This window comes from Mya arenaria, chromosome 7, assembly GCF_026914265.1.
Source record: "Mya arenaria isolate MELC-2E11 chromosome 7, ASM2691426v1".
Classification (NCBI taxonomy): domain Eukaryota; kingdom Metazoa; phylum Mollusca; class Bivalvia; order Myida; family Myidae; genus Mya; species Mya arenaria.
This window is the reverse complement of record NC_069128.1, coordinates 53,274,488-53,299,532: the sequence shown is the minus strand read 5'-3', so window position 1 is coordinate 53,299,532 and position 25,045 is coordinate 53,274,488. Positions and strand designations below refer to the sequence as shown.

The following is a 25,045-nucleotide window of genomic DNA, read 5'->3' as shown; positions in this document are numbered from 1 at the left end:
ATGCTGCCAATGGTCACAGACGATTCAGAATTAAATTATTTTGTATATGTAAGTGTCTGTAAGCCTTATGTAGTCGCGCTGTCATATTTCCATAAAATTAATTTTGTTTTAAGTGTGTATTTTATTTGTTTAATGATCGAACTCTAAGTATTATAGATTTATTAGTGTTGAGGTTTAGGTCTGAACAATATATTTCGACTGTGTTTTGAAAGGTTTCAAATGCTAATATTCTGTTTACATAAAAGGAAAATGAGCCGTCTGCAGAAAAAAAGTTTGTTTTATAGACCTTGAAGTCATTTAGGATTTGAGATACTGTTTTATAAAAGACAATGACATTTACTTTTGTCTGTTATCATTGATGAATATTGTTTAGAAAATATAGTCTTCGATTTAAAACTACTGGAATCAACCAAACTCGTAAATAAAGAAGGGTTGATTCGATTGAACTTATTATAAATAGAAGAGATGAAAACAACACTGCCTTTGCCCATTTCCACCTGTTTCAATATAACCTTTCTTTTCAAAAATCACTCAATCAAATTGTCGGATAATATTAACATTAAAAATAAATATTGAAAAATTGTATTGTTTTAAGATCGTCAGGAAGTTCGTATATCAAACGAGTATCCTATAATGTTCGTTTATTATATGTGTATGCTCGTTTATAATATGTGTATGCGCATGTATAATATCTGTATGTTTCTTTATAATATTTGTATCTGCACAAACAAAACCAATATTCGAAAGAATATACATTCAATTTCACAGGGTTAACGCCATTACATCATCAAATGCAGACAATCACAAACCAGAAACGTGGGAAAACAACATTTTAAACCACAAACAACACACTTCATATGACAAATATAAAACTCGGAATGATTTTTATGTCTGTTTTATGATATAAAAAAATGGTGAATTGTTTATATGATGATATTATAAGTTAGCGAAACATTTTTTTTCTTTATTTATGCTCACATGATATATTCCTATTCTACGTCATCATAAACAAACCAATGAGATGCATGAGAAAAGCCTGCTATTAATGATAATTATCTAGCCTTGTGCAAATGTATGCAAGTAAAGAACTGAATCAAGAATATTAAGAATTTCTAATGCGGATTGTTAACGTACGGATATTTGTTTTATTACAATGATAACATGAATCTTCAACAAATTGCTCTAAATTAATACTGTAATATTTGAAAAAAAGTTTCTGATAAGAAACAGTCAATAGAAATTATCAATTTAAAGTTTTGAGACAGTGATACACTATCGATTGAGCAGTAATAATGAAAATAATTTTAGCAGCAACAAGAACATAAACAAGAGATGATTATTCGGCAAAGCACTTGAAACTAAGAGGTAGATGAACTTCAAAGCAACGAGAAATGTAGTTAACCATAGAGAGGGGTGTTAACAACGTCGATACAAAGAGGTCACAACGGATACAGGAGTATAATTAACGGCGACTTGTCGCTTAACTATAGCGGCGAGCCTGAGAAAACGTTTTGTCAGTTGTTCGGTTTACGTCAATGACATATATAAAACAAGATACGAAGTAAAATAAGTTGCTACGTCTGGAAAAACAATATGTTTTAGTTCATTATAAACGGTATACATAGAAACATCATGATTCCGTGTTGAATAGACGATAGATCGTATACCCACGATCTACAGCTTCATATGTTACTACGTCTGAAAATTTTAATGTATATTTATGAAATCTACCATCCTAGTTAATTTCAACAATAATTGCGTATAAGATAACGGTTACTTACCTCAGGACTCCAAGAAGCCTTACAATAAGACGCATTGTTACATTAGTTGTTCAAACTGATATAGACATTAAAGGTTATGACAAATATATTACATACATGATACAGTCATAAGTTGCACAGTCTGAAATGGACATAGTATATCATTACAAACAGGGTACATAGAAACAATACCTGCTCAGTCTAGAAAAGACAATACATCGTTACTAACATGATACATGTATCTGAAATACATGATATAAAATAGTAACACACAAATTACATAGGATTAATAACTGTTTTGAAAATACATTTAAGATTGTAGAAAAAAGGATACGAATGAATCTCAGAATCTGACACTGAAAATATATAACGAATTGACGAATAAAAGTATACATAGGAACCTCAGCTTCTCAGACTAGAATAAAGATAATAGATGGTTTAAGAAGAAAACATAGGAACGTAAGCTGATCAGACTGAAATAGACATTTTAAACTATAGGAAAAAGAAGTTTATAATCCTCAGCTGCTCAAACTAGCTTATAAATTATAGTCTTTAGCAGGAACGATACGTAGGGCAATCCGCAAGCCAGACTTGAACAGATATAATAGGTTGTAACAAACGGGAAACATAGGGAAATCAGTTGGTCAGTCTAGAAAAGACATTATAGGTTGTTACAATGAGGAATTATAGGGAAATCATTTGGTCAGTCTGCAATAGATATAATAGGTTGTTACAAACAGGAAACATAAGGAGATCAGTTGGTCAGTCTGCAATAGACATAATAGATTGTTACAAACAGGAAACATAGGGACACATAGCAGTTTGTTACAAACAGGAAACATAGGGAAATCAGTTTTTATCATCTGCTGAACCTTCAATGACAAATATAAAGCGTTACCAAACGGGACACATAGACACATCAACGTCTAGGTCTGGAATATACATCGTTACAAACTGTTCCCATGTCCAAATGACAGCTTAGTACAGCATATACTAAGCTAGCCTTTTGGACAAGAGGAAAAGTTGCTCATGTTTTTTTTTCATATCATCATTGAAAAAGCGTATCCCTTTCAAATGCTTCTACAGACCAGCAGCCAATTGCACAATGTTGTTTAATGCTTTGGCTGTGTCAAAATTAGTAAAAGGTGAAACTGAAAAGTTGTTACACCAGTTTAACGTTTTAGCTTTCCATTTGGCGACGGACAGACGGGCGGACTCCTTTAACATGCAGCAAGTACTATTTTGTCTATTTGGCCGCATACATTTAGATTATAAGAACGGCTTATTGTAGAAGATATAATAACAATATCCCACAATAGGAGGGAATCTGTTTATTTTGTGCTTAGCCACTTAAAAGGAAACCAGCGTGAACAAAACTATTACGATTTGTCAATTAAAATAAACTTGAAGTGTAAACCTTGTGAGAGAAATGAATGACAAAATGACGTTAATGAATGGATTTGAAGAGATGCTTAATGCATAACTAGTAAGAGTTTTAGACAAATGTCGCAAGAGATCCGATCCATTTTAAATTAATCATCCTGTTTAAAAGACCAGAAAAAGGAAAGTCCTTGTTTAGGGCGCGGAATAAATAATAAAATATGAAAATTTATGTAAATCACGATACCCTTGGAAAAAAGGCAAAACTTAAGGCGTTTGTACAAACGTTGTTGTAAGAATATGCGATGTTATTAACTTAAAATACATTATGTAATGTATTTTGCTTTTATTATGCTAAAAACTGGCCTTGAAATTGATCACATATTTCAAATACGGCTAAAGAAGGTTTTCTGCTATTTTTGTCTTCATATTAATGCGGGCGAACTAGGTCGGCGAAGCCATTTTTGCGAGTTTTAGTACAATGATACTTTTTATTATGAAATTCTATGATCAAACAGTTTTAAACCTTTTATAAGGCAGACTGTTTGTGATGTTTATAGTTTCAAACAATGGCTGCATCTTATCTTTGAAAAGTTTTTACATTAGGTGCTCTGAATTGTATTCCTCCGTCTGCAGTTAGAGTTGGGATCTCTTATCATAGAAGTGCTTGGGGTTAAGTTTATTATTATTCGTTTTATTGTTAAGTTTCCTCAAGTTTATGCATACTTTGATAAGATATACCTTTTGCGTTTTATCTTTATTCAGGAGTGTTGGGATAAGAGTGAGGTTTGTGCACATAAACTGGTTTAAACCCCCGGTAAATTTACATTTTACCGACCGTTCCAAGGCGGTACCTAACAATTCTTGATAAACATACCTAGTTTTTTATATATAGTATGTATGCACTGTGCTGTTTGTGGAGTTTTGTGATACCATGTTTCTTGTTTGTGATTTTCTGTTCTATGTCTTTGGCATCTACCCTGTGCCATTAAACCGGGTTTATGTTTGCTACTGAGCTTGTTTCTGTAGCTTTTCGCATAAATATTTATATGGAACTGAAATGCAAATTATTTAAGGTATTTTTTTTTTAATTCATATAACTTTTTTAGTTTTAAGTTATAGCCTTAGTGCTAGTTCTAACGTGTCATTGCAAATGCAACTATGATTGTCTTATTTCAATTATTATGAGCTAATTCATAACAATGAAATTAAACGGTTTTTAGGCCAGCATTTGGGTGCTGTCGAAATGAGATTTCCAAGTACACTAGTGAATAAAACATTAAACATGCGTACTAACTTTCAAAGGTGTAAAGGAAATAAACATAAAAATTAAAAGTAATTAACATTAACAAATCAACTAGTTTTGTATAATCATATGATGGCAGATATTGTTGAGCTAAACTATTTTGTCAATGTCGTTACAGTTAGCATTTGCTCAATGTTGTTCTCGTCTTGAGGCAAGAAGGTGGCAACCCACCTATATAAACAGTCTGTGTGGCGAAAGCTTTATTCTGTGAGTAAAACATGATTATTACTTAATGAACCAAAACAATCTGCGTTGGCAACACTGCAAAAAAAAACACGAGAGTCGGAAACGACATTTCGTAAAAAACTACAGACACAAGCTCAGTATACGTAGTACAAAATAAACATACTCCCCGTTTAATGGCACTGGGAAGACATGGAACACAAAAACAAAAAATCATAAACAAGAAACATGGAACAACAACAAAACGAATACTTATAAACCTTTTATTATAAACATTTACTGGTTAAACCACTAAAGAGACAATGTTTTGATTGTAAATGACGTTTTAATGACCCACGACTTTGTTTTATAAATACAGTCTATCGTATTTCCTGTATGTATTGCATGTGGATTTATGATGGGAATATAGTACTTACTTTTATTCGCACACACATACTATTTGTTGTTATTTTTCTCTAGTTGTAAAATGAGTGAAAACTGCTTTTTTAACACACGTGGATGCTGAGGTTAAAGACAGTTGTTTGTTAGTTTTTCATTTTTGCTGTTTTAGCTACCTAAAATTATAACATTCGACAGTCTAGCTGTCTATTATGTATCATTTTTATTTCCGTTATGATATATATTCTGGTATAAACGTTATGCCATTGTGAAAAATGTTTCACGACTCCAATTATGTTACAATAACATTGCCAATGTAGCATAAAGTACAAACAAATTCGTTCACGAACGTACTTTAAGTGATCTCGTCGACGAGCGAGAAAGTTTGCACAATGTAATTTTTGTTGCTCACGATGCCAAAATGATTCCTATTTCGTGCTTCTTTGTACGATGGAAAATGTTAAATCATCCATTCAATATCGTGCAGAGGTCGGGCTAAATATGTGATTACCTTTTACAATTTCGTAGTCGGCAGAGAACAAGACTAAAAAAGAAAAAAAAACATGATTGATGATATGTTTTCAAATAATGAGTGACATGATTTTGTTGTTTTGTGACTTAATTCTAATTTGTTTGAAAATGTGTAAATACAAGCAATAAAAACTGCATCCCTCGATGAATTCAGAGATCATACAAAATTGCCAAAGGTCCCTTCAAAGGGAACACAAAATATGTCGGAATGGTAACAATAATATAATCATGCATTTGTTTTCAAGTTATGAATTTCGCTATTGATATGATGTTTAAATATAAGACTTTTATTGATGATAGAGTGTCTATCCTCATATCAATTATTTTCAACCAGACTGTGTTAATAACAGTTAAATATTATTGACATGCATTGAAATTATAGAGAACAGATAAACTTTGCATTTGCACTTAACTTTATTCGCACTGTAATCAGAGATGGCAATACACTATACATATCTCTCAGTGTTTTATGAGTCTTTTATCACGAAATTCTTCATGAGATTTTGCATGAATGGAAGTAGCTTGTACGATCAATTTATAGAGTTGCACAATAATGATTCCATGTGCAGTTTCATTTTACTGAAGTTTTAATGTGTGTTTTTTTTTTACTTTAACTGTTGTATGAAAGCTGTGTTAAATTGTTGATTAGTGTTTCTTAATAATTTGTTGAAACTATATCCCATTCCTGGGCGCACCATCGTTTGCCATTGGCGTGAGAGTGGGCAGGCATTTAATAACGTTGAAAAATACCGGAATGCTTTTTTCAATGTTGGATAATTTGTAACTGATCAATGTCTGTTAACATACAAAAAATGTTTTGCCAAAGTAAGCTTGACATTGACGCACATGTCCTTAAAATATATATCTAAACAGGAAAAGTTAAAGTGAAATTACTTACCGATTTGTATATAACAAAACTATATTTACTTCTCACCCAAACCAAAGAGCACGATCAAACTTATTCGTTGTTGTACAGGGTCTTAGTTATACAGAATCGTCTTTATACAGGGGCCGCGTAGAACAGGATTGTGGTTATACTGGGTATACGTTATATAGGGTATGCAAGTTTTTCGTCTGACACGGTCTTCGTCATTCAGGATCGTCGTTATACTGGACTTTCGTTATAAAGGGTCTTCGTTAAACAGCGTATACATTATACAGGTTATTCATGAAAAGGGATCGTAGTTATACAGAATAGTCGTTATACAGGGTATTAAGTATACAGAGTCTTAAGTATACATGGTCTTCGTTATATATTTACGCCTCAACTTGCATTTAATCAACAGGGTGTGAAGTGTAATTTTATGATAAACTAAGTGTTGTCACTAGCGTTTCAATTTTTTTCAAAGTGATTTTGAGTTATTTGATTTTTCCGCTTTATTTTGATGTAATTTGATTGTCTGTTGCCAGTTAAGGTCGAGTCTTTTAACAACATTATCGTTGAGAAAGAATATCTGTCAGGGTTTCATTAATGAAATTAGGTATGTTTTTAACAATTTTGAACAGAAACAAAACACTATAAAAAAACTATTTGTGTGAATTTCAGTTTAAGTAATACAGGATCTTCGCTTTATTGGTTCCCGTAATACAGGGTCTTCATTATACAGGATCTTCGGAATACACGGTCTTCGTAATACAAAACTGGCGTTATACTTGGTCTCCGGTATAGAAGGTCTTCATTTAAATGTATCGTCCTTATACTGGATCTTCGTTTTACAGGCTTTATATTATGCAGGGTCTTCGTTAAACATTGTCTCTCTTATTATTCGACTTATGCGTGCGTCTCTTTATTAAATGGACAATGAATACACATTACCATAACACAGCTCTTTCTTTAAAAAAAAAAATTATTGTCGTAAGTATTTTTTTTTCTTAAAGTATTCCTTAAATATCTAGCAAGCACTGAATAGCGACTCTAAACAAAACTGTTGACTGCTCCGGTAGTCACTAACGTCAGTTGTTTACATTGATATGCTTGCTTGTGTTTATCCCTGATAAGAATTTAAGACAGATTTTTAATAAGCTGTCATCTTTGAGTGTGTTCAATATTTGGATAAATGTGTTTTAAATGATGACAAATAAATGTTTTAGCGGTACAGAAGAAGAAAAGGAGATTAAACTTAAACAAGGAAGTAATTTGCTTCTGAATACAATGGAGGTTGGTTGACCTCAGTTTTCAATACTCATGTTTACGATTTTGAAAGTCACACCATTCCTTTAATGAACACAATATCTGAAAGTATCAGATGCATACTTTAAAATATATTTACAAACAATTGCTGGCTAAAGTTAATTGTGTTAACGTTGGTATTTTTGTAAAAGAGATGTTACTTTAAATAAGATCGACAGGTAAGTTTAAGCTTTGACTTACTATTTTTGTCAATTTGGTTTTGCTTCCTCGTATCTTAGCGTTTTAATTATAATCAATATGTGTCAATGCCTGTAAAAAGGGGTACGTAGGTGCAAAAATAATATTTGCAGATTTTGATAGTTATATATAGAGTACATCATTAGAAACATTTGGGCGAAAATTTGAGGTCAAAATCTTATATTCTCTTGTTGTTATGACTATTTAAAGAAGCACAGGAGTCGATCAATTTATCGATGAAAGTGTCAAAAAAGTGGCATATTTTTTAGATATAGAAATAAAACAACACATGTTTTTTATGACTTTATATAATTTGTAGTTATATTTCATACACAAAATAACATATTATTGAACTGGTGACAAAATTCACATTATGGTTTAAATGGCAAGCAAAATGTTACTACAATGCAATTCAATATCAAACATAAAAGGAATCACACATGCAGCTCTTAAAAAGTACCCAAATAACCTAAGTATAAAATATTCAAAATGATTAAGACTTTCGTTGCTACGGTGATGTAAGTCCAAGGGGTATCAGTGTACAAAAACTATTCTTTTACCGATATATGCAGAAAATGTACATCAATAAATAGTTATTTTCATGTATCTATGCATTTTGTAGCTACGCTTATTATACACAACAAAAATTCAAACTAGTGTATATATTGTCTCTGTACATTTGTTTGAATCATTATTTCTTAAAATATTATAAGTTTCCAAGTATCCATTTTCAATACATTACATGTACATATCAATTCTAGAAGAAAACTTGATGACAATAAAAATTAATGATATAAGCATAAGAAAATTATCACTGCATAATTTGTTAATTGTCAATGTTCCTGTTATTTGATGAAAAAAGGATATATGGGTTCTAGCTAAAGAGCTATGGAATGTTGCTGCACCCTGTTCATTTTTGGAAGCACCCGTCATGAAGAGCAAGATTGGCAACCTCCTGCCTTCATAAAATCAAAAGCTTAAGACAGTCAAATATTGATTTTGTTTTGATAACAACTTTATATTAACATGATTATAAATACACACAGGCGTTACATATTTGGCACTTGAAACCTAATAGTACTTCAATTAAACATTATACAATGTTCCTAACATTTTCTGTAACATTAAACAAATGTTACAATTCTTCACAGTTAAATGAAGGGTGTCCTATTGACACAAGGAAACCTGTCTCTTTTCTGTGGCTCCCTACAGTAAATATCAGTTTCTAATTCCTATAGTTTTCTTATACTGAGAAATGATGTAAATACTTATTTCTGAATGGCAAAAACTAGCCCAAACAAACAGCTCTAAAAAAGTTAATTAACAGGTTGTACAGTTTGTTCAATGCTTTGGTTGAGACTGTCTAGGGCACACTGTCTTTTTAGATGTCAAATCTGCTGTATTCTCTGATCCTGTCATGTGAATACTGCCATTCAAGATCCATCCCCTTGATGCAGATTTTGAAAAGAATTTCAGGTTACACAACTGCTCTGGTTTTCATCAAGGTAAACTACACCATCACCGATACAGCACAGCTGCACAAAGCCAGACCCTGTTTGCTGAAAGTATGGATTAATAGAAATTATGTCTAGTTCAGTCATATTTTGACATCACAAAAAACACACACAAAAAAAGCTTATATAAAAATCAAGATATCATACCAGTGTTTTGACAATGTGCGGAGTTACTTGACTAGTTAAAACAGCGTTTATGTTTGTTTAACATTGTTGAACATTTGAAATGTAATATAGAAATAACATACCTATGAAAGTTCACACAAACATTCTTCCTCTGGCAATAGGTATGCAAAGTTGTATTTTATCAATTTCAAAAGTTATTGAGTTATGGTCAAGGTTATTTTTTTACATGTAACTGACAACAATTAAAAGGCTAACACTTCAGTGAATACTCTTGAAAATCTAGGGGCTAAGGACCCAATTCTGTTAGGTAAGTATTTTCAAAATTAAAGTATTCTACTATAGGTATTAATGTGAAAAAGGTATTATCCACCTGCTTTTCCATAGACCAAAGTGCCAATTTCGGCTTTTCTTCTCCAAACCATGGTACTTGAAGCAGTGATTATCATGCTCACAACAGTGTCTGCTCCCTTCCCCGGCAATTCAGTCTCATCAAACAAAAATAAACTGCTTGTTGTCCTGCAAAATTTGATACACATCTTTATTTTATACATGCTATTTTGTTAATCTTAAATTTTGCATGATTTCAAAATAAATTTATGGAACCCAGTTAATTATTCGGTATTACACAATATGTCTTCTGATTACGTATCACAAGGTTGTCATGTTTGCAGCCACAACTCTTCTCCTTGCTTGGAAAAAAACTGTCAATTAAAAATCGTTTATTAATTTGTGAACTTAAGTTGTAATTATCTAAAATGTACCTGAGTGCTCTGCACATACTCCAATCTACGATGACACCGTATTTCCATCAAGTTTTGAACAATATTTGACCAGTCGGTAGGGCATGATGGGGGAAGAAGACTGGCAGTGTTGTCATGGTCAGGTTGAGTGTTTCTAGTAAATGAAGGTCATTCATAAGTTACACAAATCCTGATGAAAATGTCATCAGTGTCGTTGACAAGTCCATCGGGAACACTGTACTCCCCTGACTACAAAAAACAAATGACTCGATATGATGAGAAAGTTATATAAATATAAAAATTCATTCATTATTATGGAAAATATTGTATGGCAATTAAATAAAAGCCCAGTTCAATTTCTTTGTTTACTTCCGGGTGTATACTACTACAATGATATTTACTTGTCAAAACTCGACATAAGCATCCTCGAAAAGCGGTAAATGTAGACAAAGAATGTTATTGTTTCAAAATCCTCGTTTGTCAATTACCTACCCGAAATTACGTATATGCTGAAGGGAGATAACTAGGTTGTTATTATATCTCGTCGCTATCGGTAACATCGTTGTCGGAGATAAGGATATTTTATGGATGTGATTTAAACATTTGTTTTACGTTAAATTTAATAAATCTAACAAAGAAATGGTGACTTATAATAATTTAAGTCAGTGAAATAAATTAACACAACATTAAACACGTTATTCTCGATATTGATATTGCCCACTTTGTACCCCTTTCTACAGGCGTCGTCTTAAACATATTATGTTTTAAAAAGACAACATTTTGGAGCGTGTTAATTAAGTGAATAAATATGTTTTAGATGCTGACAAAAAGAGTGTTTCAAGTGTAACAAAGCTGAACAAAGCTGAAAGGGCGATCTTATCTAAACAAGGAAGTTATTTACTTGCTGAATACAATGCGTGTTCGTTTCCCCTGTCTTCAGAGAGCATAGGGAATGGCGATTTGAAATCAACGTTATTCATTCGATTGTTTAATTTTTAAACATTTTTGATCCAGTCATTAAAATAGGATTCACTAATCTCTGACGACTGAACTGACTTGTGCTAACGTTTGCATGTAAGTAATGTAATGGTTATAATTAATACGACCGACGCAGAAGGCTTGAAATGTCGATACTTGATACTTAATGACAAACCCGAATAATTATGATAACAACCAGGTCGTTGCATGTATATTATTGACTAATCGATTGAGCTGGCATGGGGTCTCGCCAGCCAGAGGTATTCATTTACTCATGATGATATAGATATTACCTGTTTGCCAGTGTATTCAGCTGTACCGATAATCTCTCAGCACAGTTCAATAAACTGGAGATTAAATAATAAGTATGTGTATAATTATATAATCGGGAGCAATTGTTTTCTCAAATTCATGTTTGTATTATACATCTAGTTATTAGTTGTTTTACTTAACTATTACTGCATTGACTCGTGCAAAAGGAGGCATTTACATCCATCGGATACTTTTTTTATTTTAGTCTGTATAAATGTAATATATTTATGTAAAAATTGCGAATTGCCGTAAACTAGCGTTGGTCTTGATCAACAACACATATACACACACATTATGCAGGTTTTCTTATAGTATTTACATTTCATTCATAAAATTCGCACATAGGCATACTTATAACCGCACACTTCGAAAGCATCGACTTGAACACCTCTGAAACCCGAACAATTCAAACTGACATGCCATTTTTTTGCTTTTGTTCTTTTAAATAAACACAGACGCATTATTTATTTGACGCAACAGATGTGCATTAATCCAAACGGAACGGTAAGATATCTGCGTCAAAAAAAACATATTTGACATTCATTTCGAAATAACACACAATAAACGTTTTCATTCGGTCATAAACGCGATTGGAAATGACGTTATCGAGCTTAAATATATAAGTTAAGGTATGTTTACCGTTGCTTTTTGTGAATTTTGTTACTATCCTGTTATGGATTCTCCGTTCCTTGATCTAATGGCGTTGGCATACAACCAGCTTGCTGTAAATAATATGTTTACGTATTTACAATATTTGTTAGGGACGTTGACATACAATCAACTTGCTACGAATAGGATGCGTATATGGTTTAAGCGATACGTATTAGGGACAAGATACAGTTTAAATCATAGTTGTACTGATCGAATCAGACTATAACCGATACTCTTCCGTCATGCCATATTATCATTCAAATATCTAAACCATGGTTGTAACTTTACATGAAAATAACAAAAACATTATTCGTTCGTTACACAGTGCACTATTTGAAAGGCAGGAACGCACATTTAGCCTTTATGATTCGCGATGGATACAATGATTGGCACGGCGTTAAGGTCTTAATAATAATCATACGGTGTATAGCCCTTTTAATTATAATTGTGTTCACAGATAACGTAGCTTTCAGTCAGCTTTGTCGCGAACTCGTTATAATAATTGGTATTTTCATGATCTTGAGTATCATTTCAATATTCTTATTTTCAGTGATACATGTACTTAAATGAAGATGTAGTGATGACTATGAAACAACAGATCGACCAATAACCATAACTCAAATTAAACTTTCGCATTAAAGAAAGGTTTGGTTTAACTCATTATATATTGAATCTGCATGATCACATAACATGGCATCCAAGCAGATTCAGTGTGAAATGTGCGGTAATGAAAATGCAATTGGATATTGCAAAAGCTGCGGATACCTTGGTGAAACTTGTGTAGATATTCACAAGACAGTAAATGTTTTTCAAACACATAATGTCAGTATGCATGAGGCTGTTAAAATGCATGAGGATGGTACAGAAAATCCAAATGTCATATTGCGGGACATCACAGAAGAAAGATGTAAGCAACATCCGACTGAAAAGGCGATATTTCTTTGTAAAATTCATGATTCCACGATTTGTGGCCGATGTCTTCATTCGGGACATCGTCCTTGCGGAGAAGAAGTCGTTGACTTGTTGCAAGAAGTAGTTAACATTGACTGCGAGAAAGTCAACACAATGAAGTCATTATTGTTGGAAATAAAAGATGAGATTCTGCTTTTGAAAAATGAAACAGAACACAGTAAGATGAATTACAAGAAAAACGCTGATAAATGTGTGCAAGAATGTATGGGATTAGGAAATAAAATTAAACAACGTGTAGATAAATTGACAAGTGACATAAGAAACGGAATATCGAAGAAACATAACGAAAACTTGACCACTCATTCCCATATTACTAAAATGTGTGATGAGAAAACCAAGTGGTGTCACGATGTAGATAGTAAAATTGATAGTTTTGTTGACAATAATATGGCTGGACACTTGTACCTAATGAGCAGATATATTGAAAAAAAAGTTTCGGACGCCAGATCCCACCTTAAAGAAATCAAACACAAACATACTTTTAAAAGGTTTGGCTTCAAAGAAAACAATGTTATACTACAATGCCTGTTTGAGGATTTGGAGGATGTTTGTGAACAACAAGAAGAAGTGACCGGGAGCGACGATGGAAATGCCAAAGATGTTGTCGCATCCGCCACAAAAATAAACAAGGTATAGAGTATGATGTATGTTGCTTAAGTGCTATAAACTTTAATATTTCTTACCGGCCACATGTCACTTTTTATCAAAAATGCACGTTGTCCATCAACAGCAGTTTTTACTAACTGTTTAAATATCAATTTCTTTGCACTAAATGTTTATTGTAAACATACATTTCAACTATGATTTCTATCGGTCGAGTTAAATAAGACTGCATAACATTTTTAAATAGTATCATAATCCCACGCAGTCTGTCCGATTGGAAAATAATTGTAAAACGTGCATCATTTTAAAGCCCATATACTGTTCTATATTTGAATGTTTGATTTCAGACTCGGCGAGAGCTCACTGCACTCTTAAGTCAAGTCAAGCAAGAATTATATCAATCAGAAAAGGTTTGTACAAGTTTAACCCGCCATTGTACTTAAGCATATTTTCCTAAACACACAATATATAAGATAAATAAATGCATGCTCAGTTTTTTCTTAATATGTGATATGGGTTGTTACATCAACGCGCGTTTCCTATCGCATTTCGAAGTGTGATTCTTCATATACTTTTTTATCTACATAGTATTTGTCAAATTGTGTCAAAGTTTTTATTTTTATTTAGGCTATTGGATATCACCGAATACCAGTGTCCAAATTATTTAATCCTCTTTACTGGAATATGATTAAAACACCTGAACTCGTTTAGCTTTTGAAATGCTGTTCCAGTTGTTAGTTACTTTCTTTTTTATGATTATGTTTAATATAAAAACCAAAGGTCAATAAGAATGTATGTAAACATATATTAAGCTGGGTTTTGCATGTGTTGCTTTAAGTACATGGGTATCAGTTATGTTAGTCTGCCTGTGTAGGTGTCTGTTTTAAAATCAACGTCTTTATTGAATGAAAATCAATTAAATGATCTTTGTTAAGGGCGCCATGTTTATATGTTTCCAATGTTGCCTCTTAAGTCATAGGCAAGAAAGATTTTCGAAAATAAATTGTAGCAGGGCTTGGAAGAATACTTTAAAGTAAGAGCAATGCTTTATGACAACTAAATCATTAATGTAAATAATTACAAAAGTTAAATTCTTGGTCAAATAATTTGCTATTTGTCATTACAATATAATAGTAAGTCTTGGTCCAAAAAACACCTTCGTAAACAGAAGGCAATACACGCTACTTTTTATTCTAATTCATTGTACCACATGTAATTGATTGTGTGGCACTCTGTTGAGGAAAGTCAATAGAATAAAAGAAGTTCATACAAGACACTAATAAAAGCCAAAAATATTCACTAAATTGTTGGATGTGCTGCAATTGAAGTTAACACGTTTAATTTAGTTTTAGCTAGATAAAGAGTTTGTTTTCAGAGGTTATATGTATATGATACTTATAATACTTTTATAATCATCATTGCGCAGATTTAATGTATAATTTTGCTTTATCCAATTATTTCAGAGGTTCATACGACCTGAATAAAACGTTTTAAAGTAAAATCATTTTTGCCAGTGTCATAGGGTGTAACTTTTATATTCAATTACAAAAGTGTTTCAAATATATTTAATCGTATTTTGTTAAAATACCGTCATTCTTAATTATTACTCCGCCCCGTAAATTATCAGGTTTGGTAGCTTATACATATAGCGAGGTGTAGTTTGTAAGATATCGAGTTATAGTTTATGTTAACCTGAAACTAATACGTCAGTGTTACGTTTCAACAAATAAACTGATATTAAATGAACATAATTATAATCTGAGCGTACATATATATTCAGGGATAGCACCTATAGTCAACCGTGTTTATTATTCCTTGCGATGAAACGAAATTATTGGATACATTATGCTTAGTTCAATTATATGAATTCGCAATTAAAGTAATAGTATATGTGTACTGATAATATAACCCAAACCACTATCTTAATACTTCAACCTTATGATTTCAGAAAAAAAAGATACTCGAACAAGAATTACTGAAAGCGAAACAGGACATAAAGAAATCTGAAAAGGTAAGATAAACATTTTACAGAAACCTATAAACCTATAAGTAAGATTTTTGACAAATAGAAGTTATTGGTGACGCTTTATGACGCTCAAGTACCTGAGCAGAACGGGCAATATTTACTCACTCCAACATATTCCAATGTCTATTAAATCGTGAAGAACATTTTGGTAAACCAAACTTGTAACTAGTACATATGCAAGAATATTCGAACAAGTAAACAGACGAAAAAAGAACTATGTGGTGAAGTGAAACATGTAAAACATAACCAAGATAGTGTTAATGAAGAACTAGAATTAATGATTGTATGAGCGTCATTCATTAAATGCTTTGCTAACTACTTTATCTCAATTATATCAATTATAATATGCTTGCCTACATGTTTATCTATTTAGGAAGGATTTTCATTAACTTACTCATAAATGATGCTTTCTAGTATATTTGTTTAATAGATTAACATTTTTTGAGAATGTTTAACCTTTAAATCATATTTTGGTAAAAAAGATAACATATAGGTATTCCATACATTAAGAGAGAGACATAAAACTTACAAACAAGGGCCCTGTTAAAAGACAAAATACCTAGGCCTACCATACACTAAGCGAGAGACACATAACATACAAACAAGGACCCTGTTAAAAGGCACAATACCTAGGCCTACCATACACTAAGCGAGAGACAAATAACGTACAGACAAGGACCCTGTTAAAAGGCACAATACCTAGGCCTACTATGCACTCAGCGAGAGACACATAACGTACAAACAAGGACACTGTTAAAATACACAATACCTAGACGTACTATGCACTTAGCGAGAGACACATAACATACAAACAAGGACCCTGTTAAAATACACAATACCTAGGCGTACCATACACTTAGCGAGAGACAAATAACGTACACACAAGGACACTGTTAAAATACACAATACCTAGGCGTACTATGCACTTAGCGAGAGACACATAACGTACAAACAAGGACACTGTTAAAATACACAATACCTAGGCATTCTATGCACTTAACGAGAGACACACAACGTACAAACAAGGACACTGTTAAAAGGCACAATGCCTAGGCGTACTATGCACTAAGCGAGAGACACAACGTACAAACAAGGACACTGTTAAAAGGCACAATGCCTTGGCCTACTATGCATTAAGCGAGAGACACATAATGTACAAACAAGGTCACTGTTAAAAGACACAATACCTAGGCCTACTATGCACTTAGCGAGAGACACACAACGTACAAACAAGGACACTGTTAAAAGACACAATACCTAGGCCAACTATGCAATAAGCGAGAGACACATAATGTACAAACAAGGTCACTGTTAAAAGACACAATACCTAGGCCTACTATGCACTTAGCGAGAGACACACAACGTACAAACAAGGACACTGTTAAAAGACACAATACCTAGGCCAACTATGCACTAAGCGAGAGACACATAACGTACAAACAAGGTCACTGTTAAAAGACACAATACCTAGGCCTACTATGCACTAAGCAAGAGACACAACGTACAAACAAGGACACTGTTAAAAGGCACAATACCTAGGCCTACCATACACTAAGCGAGAGACAAATAATGTACAAACAAGGGCCCTGTTAAAAGGCACAATACCTAGGCGTTCCATACACTAAGCGAGAGACACACAACGTAAAAACAAGGACACTGTTAAAAGGCACAATATTTAGGCGCTCCATACATTAAGCGAGAGACACAGAACTTACAAACAAGGACACTGTTAAAAGGCACAATACCTAGGCATTCCATACATTAAGCGAGAGACACATAACATACACACAAGGCCCTTGTTAAAAGGCACAATACCTAGGCGTTCCATACATTAAGCGAGAGACACACAACGTACAAACAAGGACACTGTTAAAAGACACAATACCTAGGCATTCCATACAATAAGCGAGAGACACATAACATACACACAAGGCCCTTGTTAAAAGACACAATACCTAGGCATTCCATACATTAAGCGAGATACACATAACATACACACAAGGCCCTTGTTAAAAGGCACAATACCTAGGCGTTCCATACATTAAGCGAGAGACACACAACGTACAAACAAGGACACTGTTAAAAGGCACAATACCTAGGCATTCCATACAATAAGCGAGAGACACATAACATACACACAAGACCCTTGTTAAAAGGCACAATACCTAGGCGTTCCATACATAAAGCGAGAGACGCATAATGTACAAACAAGGACACTGTTAAAAGGCACAATACCTAGGCATTCCATACATTAAGCGAGAGACACATAATGCACAAACAAGGACACTGTTAAAAGGCACAATATCTAGGCCTACCATACATTAAGCGAGAGACACATAACATACACACAAGGCCCTTGTTAAAAGGCACAATACCTAGGCGTTCCATACATTAAGCGAGAGACAGATAACATACACACAAGGCCCTTGTTAAAAGGGACAATACCTAGGCGTTTCATACATTAAGCGAGAGACAAACAACGTACAAACAAGGACACTGTTAAAATGCACAATACCTAGGCATTCCATACATTAAGCGAGAGACACATAACATACACACAAGGCCCTTGTGAAAAGGCACAACACCTAGGCGTACCATACATTAAGCGAGAGACACATAATGTACAAACAAGGACACTGTTAAAATGCACAATACCTAGGCATTCCATACATTAAGCGAGAGACACATAATGTACAAACAAGGACACTGTTAAAAGGCACAATACCTAGGCATTCCATACATTAAGCGAGGGACACATAATGTACAAACAAGGACAGTGTTAAAAGGCAAAATACCTAGGCATTCCATACATTAAGGGAGATACACATAATGTACAAACAAGGACACTGTTAAAAGACACTGTTAAAAGGCACAATACCTAGGCATTCCATACATTAAGCGAGAGACACATAACATACACACAAGACCCTTGTTAAAAGGCACAATACCTAGGCGTTCCATACATTAAGCGAGAGACGCATAATGTACAAACAAGGACACTGTTAAAATGCACAATACCTAGGCATTCCATACATTAAGCGAGAGAAAAACACACAAGGCCCTTGTTAAAAGACACACTACCTATGCCTTACATACACTAAGCGAGAGGCACAAGGGCCCCGGTAAAAGGCAAAACGCTAAGGTCTGCAATACGTACACTAAGTAAAAGAGTGAATAAAATACAAATAAATTCTCTGTTTAAAGGCACAGTTATGAGGACTAACATACACATAGCAACAGCCAGACAACAATGAAATAAATTATATGTTAAAAGCACAGTGCTTAGGCCTACAATGCATTAAGCGAGTGACACATAACGCACAAATGATAGTGTTTTAAACACTATTAATCAATACCATATGGGATCATCGCCTTAGAACGGTCCGTGAGTTACACGTTCAGGTAAAAAAAAAACGAAAAGCACACACTTGTTAGGGTGTCATTGGTCGTTCGAACGCGGTATTATATCATTTTTCAATTGAAAGCATGACACAGTAGTATCAATTGTTACACATATTGTAATTTGTGTAACTGTGTGTGGAATCGTATGTCGCCATTTAATCGAGCATGTAGACAATATGATGGAACAATCGTTTTGTTATTTAACTAAAAATTGCTTTAACAAAGGTGTTTACTAATATTAATATAATATACAAATCATTGCTTTCCTATATTAATTTCCATATTCAATATACCGATTATAACTGATTGTGTGACGAAAATCATATCCTTAGTAAAAACCATTAACATTCTATGAGCTGCTGCATTGCCCACCAATGTATTAAATACTTTTTGATGAAACAAAATAATTTTTCGTGAGAGTATACATGTATACATACTTTAGCTTACTCGGTGGATTTTTCGTTGCCACTGTGCAGTTTGTATTTTATACTTCTTCATCTACAAATATAAGACACGCTAGTAGGACCATAGTAGATTGTTAAAAAATTAACTTCAACCTAGCTGGCCTTGTTATACTTTTTAACTAAAACTAAGGAAATGTCTCTTTGGCCACCTGATTGGACTTGTGTTAAAACTGTAAAATTGGAATATTTAATAACAGACGTTTAAATATGTTCACGTCTTAGTTTTGTCGTGAACCTGGCCCCATGTATTTAGCTTTAATTGTATACAATACAATAGTTATCATTATCCATATCTCACGTCACATTATCCTTACACGATTACAGATTCAGAAGGAACTGTGTGATAAGCTGAAACGAGTGAAACACGACATATATAATTCAGAGAAGGTGTATCCTTTAATAATCAAGTGTTTTAAAGATTGAAAGGGAAGGCAAAATTACTGAACCATTTATATGAATTATCTGTTGCAAGACAAGAAATGGATTAGTCATTTTTATAGAATTCGCTTATGCTTTCAGACAAGGAAGTGGTTTAAACAAGAGTTACTGAAGGCGAAACAGTGCCTAGAGAAATATGAAAAGGTAAGATACCAATACAAGTGTTGCTGTTGTTTTTTTCAAATAGATGCATAAAGATATGACAATGAAGAAACCTAAGATGAACGGGCAAAAAACCTCAAATTCATGCTATTCAAATGGTTTGTGTAAGTTATAAAGACTATAATAGAAGGCGTATCTTATACAAGTCAGATGTGTAAGAACATTTTAACACTAGTTGAGACAAGGAACATGCTATGTGATGAGCTGGAACAAGACAAAACATGACCTATATGAACTTTAAAAGATGAAAGCTTCACAATCATGTTTTATTAATCAAATATTAGACAGGAAGAGTACTTGCAGTAAATCACTGACAATAGTCATGTCAAAAAGTAAATGTATGAATTGTTTTCATTAAATTCAATTTAAAAAAAAAAACACGAACGATTTTTTTTTATTTAAATAAGTGTAATTTGCCATTAGCTGCAATACATGAAAGAAGGCCTTCATAATTCGGAAAAGGGGAGGTATGTGTGTGTAAACATGTTTATTAAGGATTGATCTCATAGATTGCAATGCAATGAGGGTTAAGACATGGTGATCCCTACAGTGAATCTGCAATAGTTATGAGTATCAATAAATATTCAGATTGCATTGTAAAATAAATTATATATGCTTAAAAGCTATGAATGAACATTTCGATAACATTCTTTTCTGATTAATAGTATATAGTTTTAATACTTTTCCAATAAGTTTGATCGCAATGTCTTTATAGCTAGCGCATTGTCTTCTTTGTCTTATCTTATTGCGGGTTCAAGGGAGAGCAACAAATAATACACATTAATAATGTAACTATATGTTCGTTTATATGTGGCATACATCATGGGTTTAATAGTAGGATCATCTTAAGTTCAGGATAGGTTACTAATCTTGTCCGAGGTTCCGTTCATCTCTGCAGTTATACATACCACGAGTAAACAACACAATGGTGTTTAGCTATTATCGCTATTGAGTTCATACTCGTAAATCGCCAAAAATCTCATAAAACGAGCTAAACGTTCTGGTATATATACATATATGTCAATACTTTTAAGCATATGTACTTATATAGTACATTAACGTGAGTTAAACTGTTTCCATATCGTAACAGTCATTAACAGTCTCCAATTACGTGTTAAGCGAGTGCAATGGCAGATAAAATTAAAAAATTAAATGGCTAAAACTTATAAAACAAAACAATTAAGAAAAACTACATACCACTGAGGGTCATATGCCATAAAACGGAACGGCCAGTCAGCCCACGATGGTGTATATGGACCGAGGCGTTAGCTGACGTCCATTCACCTTTGGGGGCTGACTGGCCGGTCCTTATAATGCCATATGGCTCCAAGTGGTGTGCTATATTTCTTATATTATACCGAAAACTTTTTTTACCATTTAATTATTTAAAGCGCCTTTGATGTTTTTTATTGAACAAATCTAATAATAATTACTTGGGAAAAAATGTCGTTGTGAAAATTGCAAGCAGCACTCACCAGTTTTATGACGTCAGCGGTCCATATTATATGACGTCAGCGGTCCATATTATATTTTTGACGAGGTCCGGACCGGCCAAAAACATGATAAGGACCGCTGTCGTCATAAAAACTGGATTTTTATTAAAATACATTGATATACGGACCGATCAACTTTATATACACAAAGAAGGGACACATTTATGTAAGGTATAATATAATATAATATAATAAATACACCGTATATTCATATTTGACAAATATCACAAACAGCCAAGCACATAACACTAATATCACATCAAAATTGATCTTACCAATGTATGAAATTGAACACTCAAAACAAACAAAACATTAAAATCTCTCACGGTGTCTGTATTATTTCCATGTCGATTATCAACTGTAAACTAAACCGAAACTTGTTAGTAATTGAAATAGACTTAAGAAAGGCAGCGTAGAATTATCATTTGCATTCTATTACAACATGTGCACATGTAAAGAAAATACGTGAGACAAATATATAAATAGATAAATACAGATGAATTAGCAATCCAACAGATTGCAAATCCATTACAAACGCATAGGCAACGAATGCTAACAAAAGCTGACAATCATAATCAAAGGGCAATCTGTCCTGCAAAAGCTAATTGACTTTTCAAACCTTAGTTGTCTTATGTAGCCCATGTAAGGGCTTAAAGCAAAATCTGCGACATTATAATGGTCATTTTGAAATGCATTTTAAGTTAATTTCATGACTAATAACGTGTCCGTGTATTGATTCCGAAACATTCACGCGGAACGATTAAAAGTCTGCATATCCGTTCTTATTCATTGTCTATATTTTATTAAATACCGAGCCTGATACCATAAAAAAACCCTAAATATTTCTAGCCGGTCCTCTAACCATAACAATACATTTTCGACGTTAATAAGCTGTCCCAAATATTGTAATCAATGACTGTTTTTCGATAACCACACGGATACAGTCATCCATAGTTTGTCCCTTTTAAGGAGGGAGCAGTAGTCAAGGCACAGTTTTCACAGGTTAAAGACAACATTAAATGTAAGTTATCTTTCAATAACTACGTAATGTACAGGTGCCTTTATTAATACATTGACAATGTATAGTAATCTATTTATAGTAATTATTTCAAAATGGTATTAATTACATTGTTATGTAGTATTCATTGCTTTGTTTTGGTGTTAATTTGTTGCGATGATTTTGTTAACTGTAAACTGGAATGTTTCGTTCTTTATGCAATTAAGGTTATCAATGTTTAAAACAATATAAGATGTTGTTCAAATAACCACCCGAGATGAATTGCTGAAATAACTGTGTTAATACTAACAAATTATTTTCATAAAGGTTAAATGTGATCAAATCCGTTATGGAGCTGACATTCTTTTAATATACGTTTGTTTCTAAGGGACTCAACCAGCTGGAACTGTTGAAATCAATACCGGCATTGAAAGAGGTTGGGGTAACATCAACTTGGTTTTTACATTCCCAGATAGCATCCAGACGGTAATTGCTTTGTGTACATTTTTATATTTAAAATCGCGTGTTTGAAGCTAACAAGTATTTGCAAATAATAGTTAAATACATTTTAAAATAGTTTATCGTATACGTGTGCTCATTGACATACGTTGTGGCAAAAAACTGACGTTATCAGATTAATTATCTACGCAAAACATGTTTTTTTTAAAATATTTTAATAGTTGTCTTAGACTTAGGAAAGCGTTATTTTGTTAGAAAAACAATATGTGCCAAAGGCTAGAACTAATTCAAAATGGCGGGCAGTGAGAACAAATCCACCAACACGACTGGTGTTAAATCTTACGAGGCATAGTCCAAGCTTAGCTATACAAGTCAAAGTTACAGTATTGTTCAAATCATGTTATAACTTTTATATTTCCACATATATCACAGTCTGTGCAAAAAGAAACATTTGAACCGATCTTTTTATTTATCTATAATTACTCATCTCGGACAGTATATACGTTTTGTCCAAGTATAGCTAAAAATCTACTTCAAATTATCTACTTAAATTCCCATTCACGATTTGTAAACGTATCGATGTACATATTTAATGTAAGATGTATCGTTTTAACACTTCAATAAGTAAAAACATCGTAAACTTTAACGATTCATCTCTGGCGATTACGCCGTAAATCATCGATGCCGCTTTTTATACCTTCACTTCACAACACTTTTTTACATATAAACTAGCACAGGTGATTCCACCGTGAACAGTGTACAATATGATTCGCCTCTGGCGATTCCGCCATGAATCATCGATGCCGATTTTCATAACTTGATAACAATATTTGCATATTTACTAGTACCGTAACTGGTGAAGCCACTGAATTCTTTAATTAGAATACAGCCTTTAATTTCATCAAACAAAACTGCTGATAAGTAATCATTAGGTGCTGAATTTCGACTTTCGCGCGTGTTCAAACGACCGCTTTCGGCCACTCATTCAAAAACCACTCCCTGCATTATTGACACTAGGTTATCAATCTCATATCATCAATATGTAGAATAACTTGTTCATCTCTGGCGTTTCCGCCTTGAATCAGCGATGCCGCTCATATGATCATCAGATTATCTTCCTTAATAATGCAATCATTCTATAGTGTAGTAACAGTAAGCGTATAATAATTGTGTACAACAATCTGTCAAAAACACATCCTTACAATATCATTAGAAATGATCAGATGCAGTCAAATTGTAAAAGAACTAAACACAATCCACAAATCCAAACTTTTTCTTAGGGACGTATAGTATAATGGATTGTCTTCCAAGACAGGCAACTCATTTGTGTAGCAATTATAATGGCTTATATGCTATTGATAAATTAGTATTCTTTAAAAATACTTTCTGAGTTTTAAATCTTCTACGAGTAAAAAATCCAGAATTATTTCGGCAAGGTGTATACAAATATTTCACTGTTGGTAATTGAATCAAATCAATTACAATGAAATAAGAAATGATTAGATGCATTCAAACTGTTTTAGAACTAAACTAATCCATACATATCATTTGTTTCTAATGAGTTCATATAATAATGGCTTGTCAGCCAAGTCAGGTATCTAATCTGTCTAGCAATAATAATGGCAGCCGAGCCAAATGTTCAATTATGAAAAGGAAAATATCTGTATTTATAAGCAAAAAACGCACAAATCACTGAATCTTACATAAACTAATTTTACTTATCTCATAATTTATTAGCAACTCTACTTATGCGATATAATTAAATTAATTTTCGTTAAAGTACTAATTTTAATTCTAACATT

General features: G+C 33.1%; 1 protein-coding gene across 5 annotated transcripts in view; it reads left to right on the top strand.

Moving 5' to 3' along the window:
- The first annotated feature begins 7,496 nt into the window (after window positions 1–7,496).
- LOC128241830 (uncharacterized) overlaps window positions 7,497–25,045 on the top strand; it is a 40,231-nt gene continuing 22,682 nt past the window's right edge. For 2 of the 5 annotated variants that reach the window (XM_052958923.1, XM_052958920.1), the window contains exons 1-7: window positions 7,497–7,887; window positions 12,778–13,829; window positions 14,150–14,212; window positions 15,751–15,813; window positions 20,214–20,276; window positions 22,757–22,808; window positions 23,173–23,270. In XM_052958923.1, the coding sequence (XP_052814883.1) occupies window positions 12,918–13,829; window positions 14,150–14,212; window positions 15,751–15,813; window positions 20,214–20,276; window positions 22,757–22,808; window positions 23,173–23,270 (1,251 nt within the window). In that variant the 5' untranslated portion in view covers window positions 7,497–7,887; window positions 12,778–12,917. Of the gene's footprint in view, window positions 7,888–11,040; window positions 11,361–12,777; window positions 13,830–14,149; window positions 14,213–15,750; window positions 15,814–20,213; window positions 20,277–22,756; window positions 22,809–23,172; window positions 23,271–25,045 lie in introns of those variants that run through there. The other 3 variants (XM_052958921.1, XM_052958922.1, XM_052958924.1) reach the window with 3 other exon arrangements.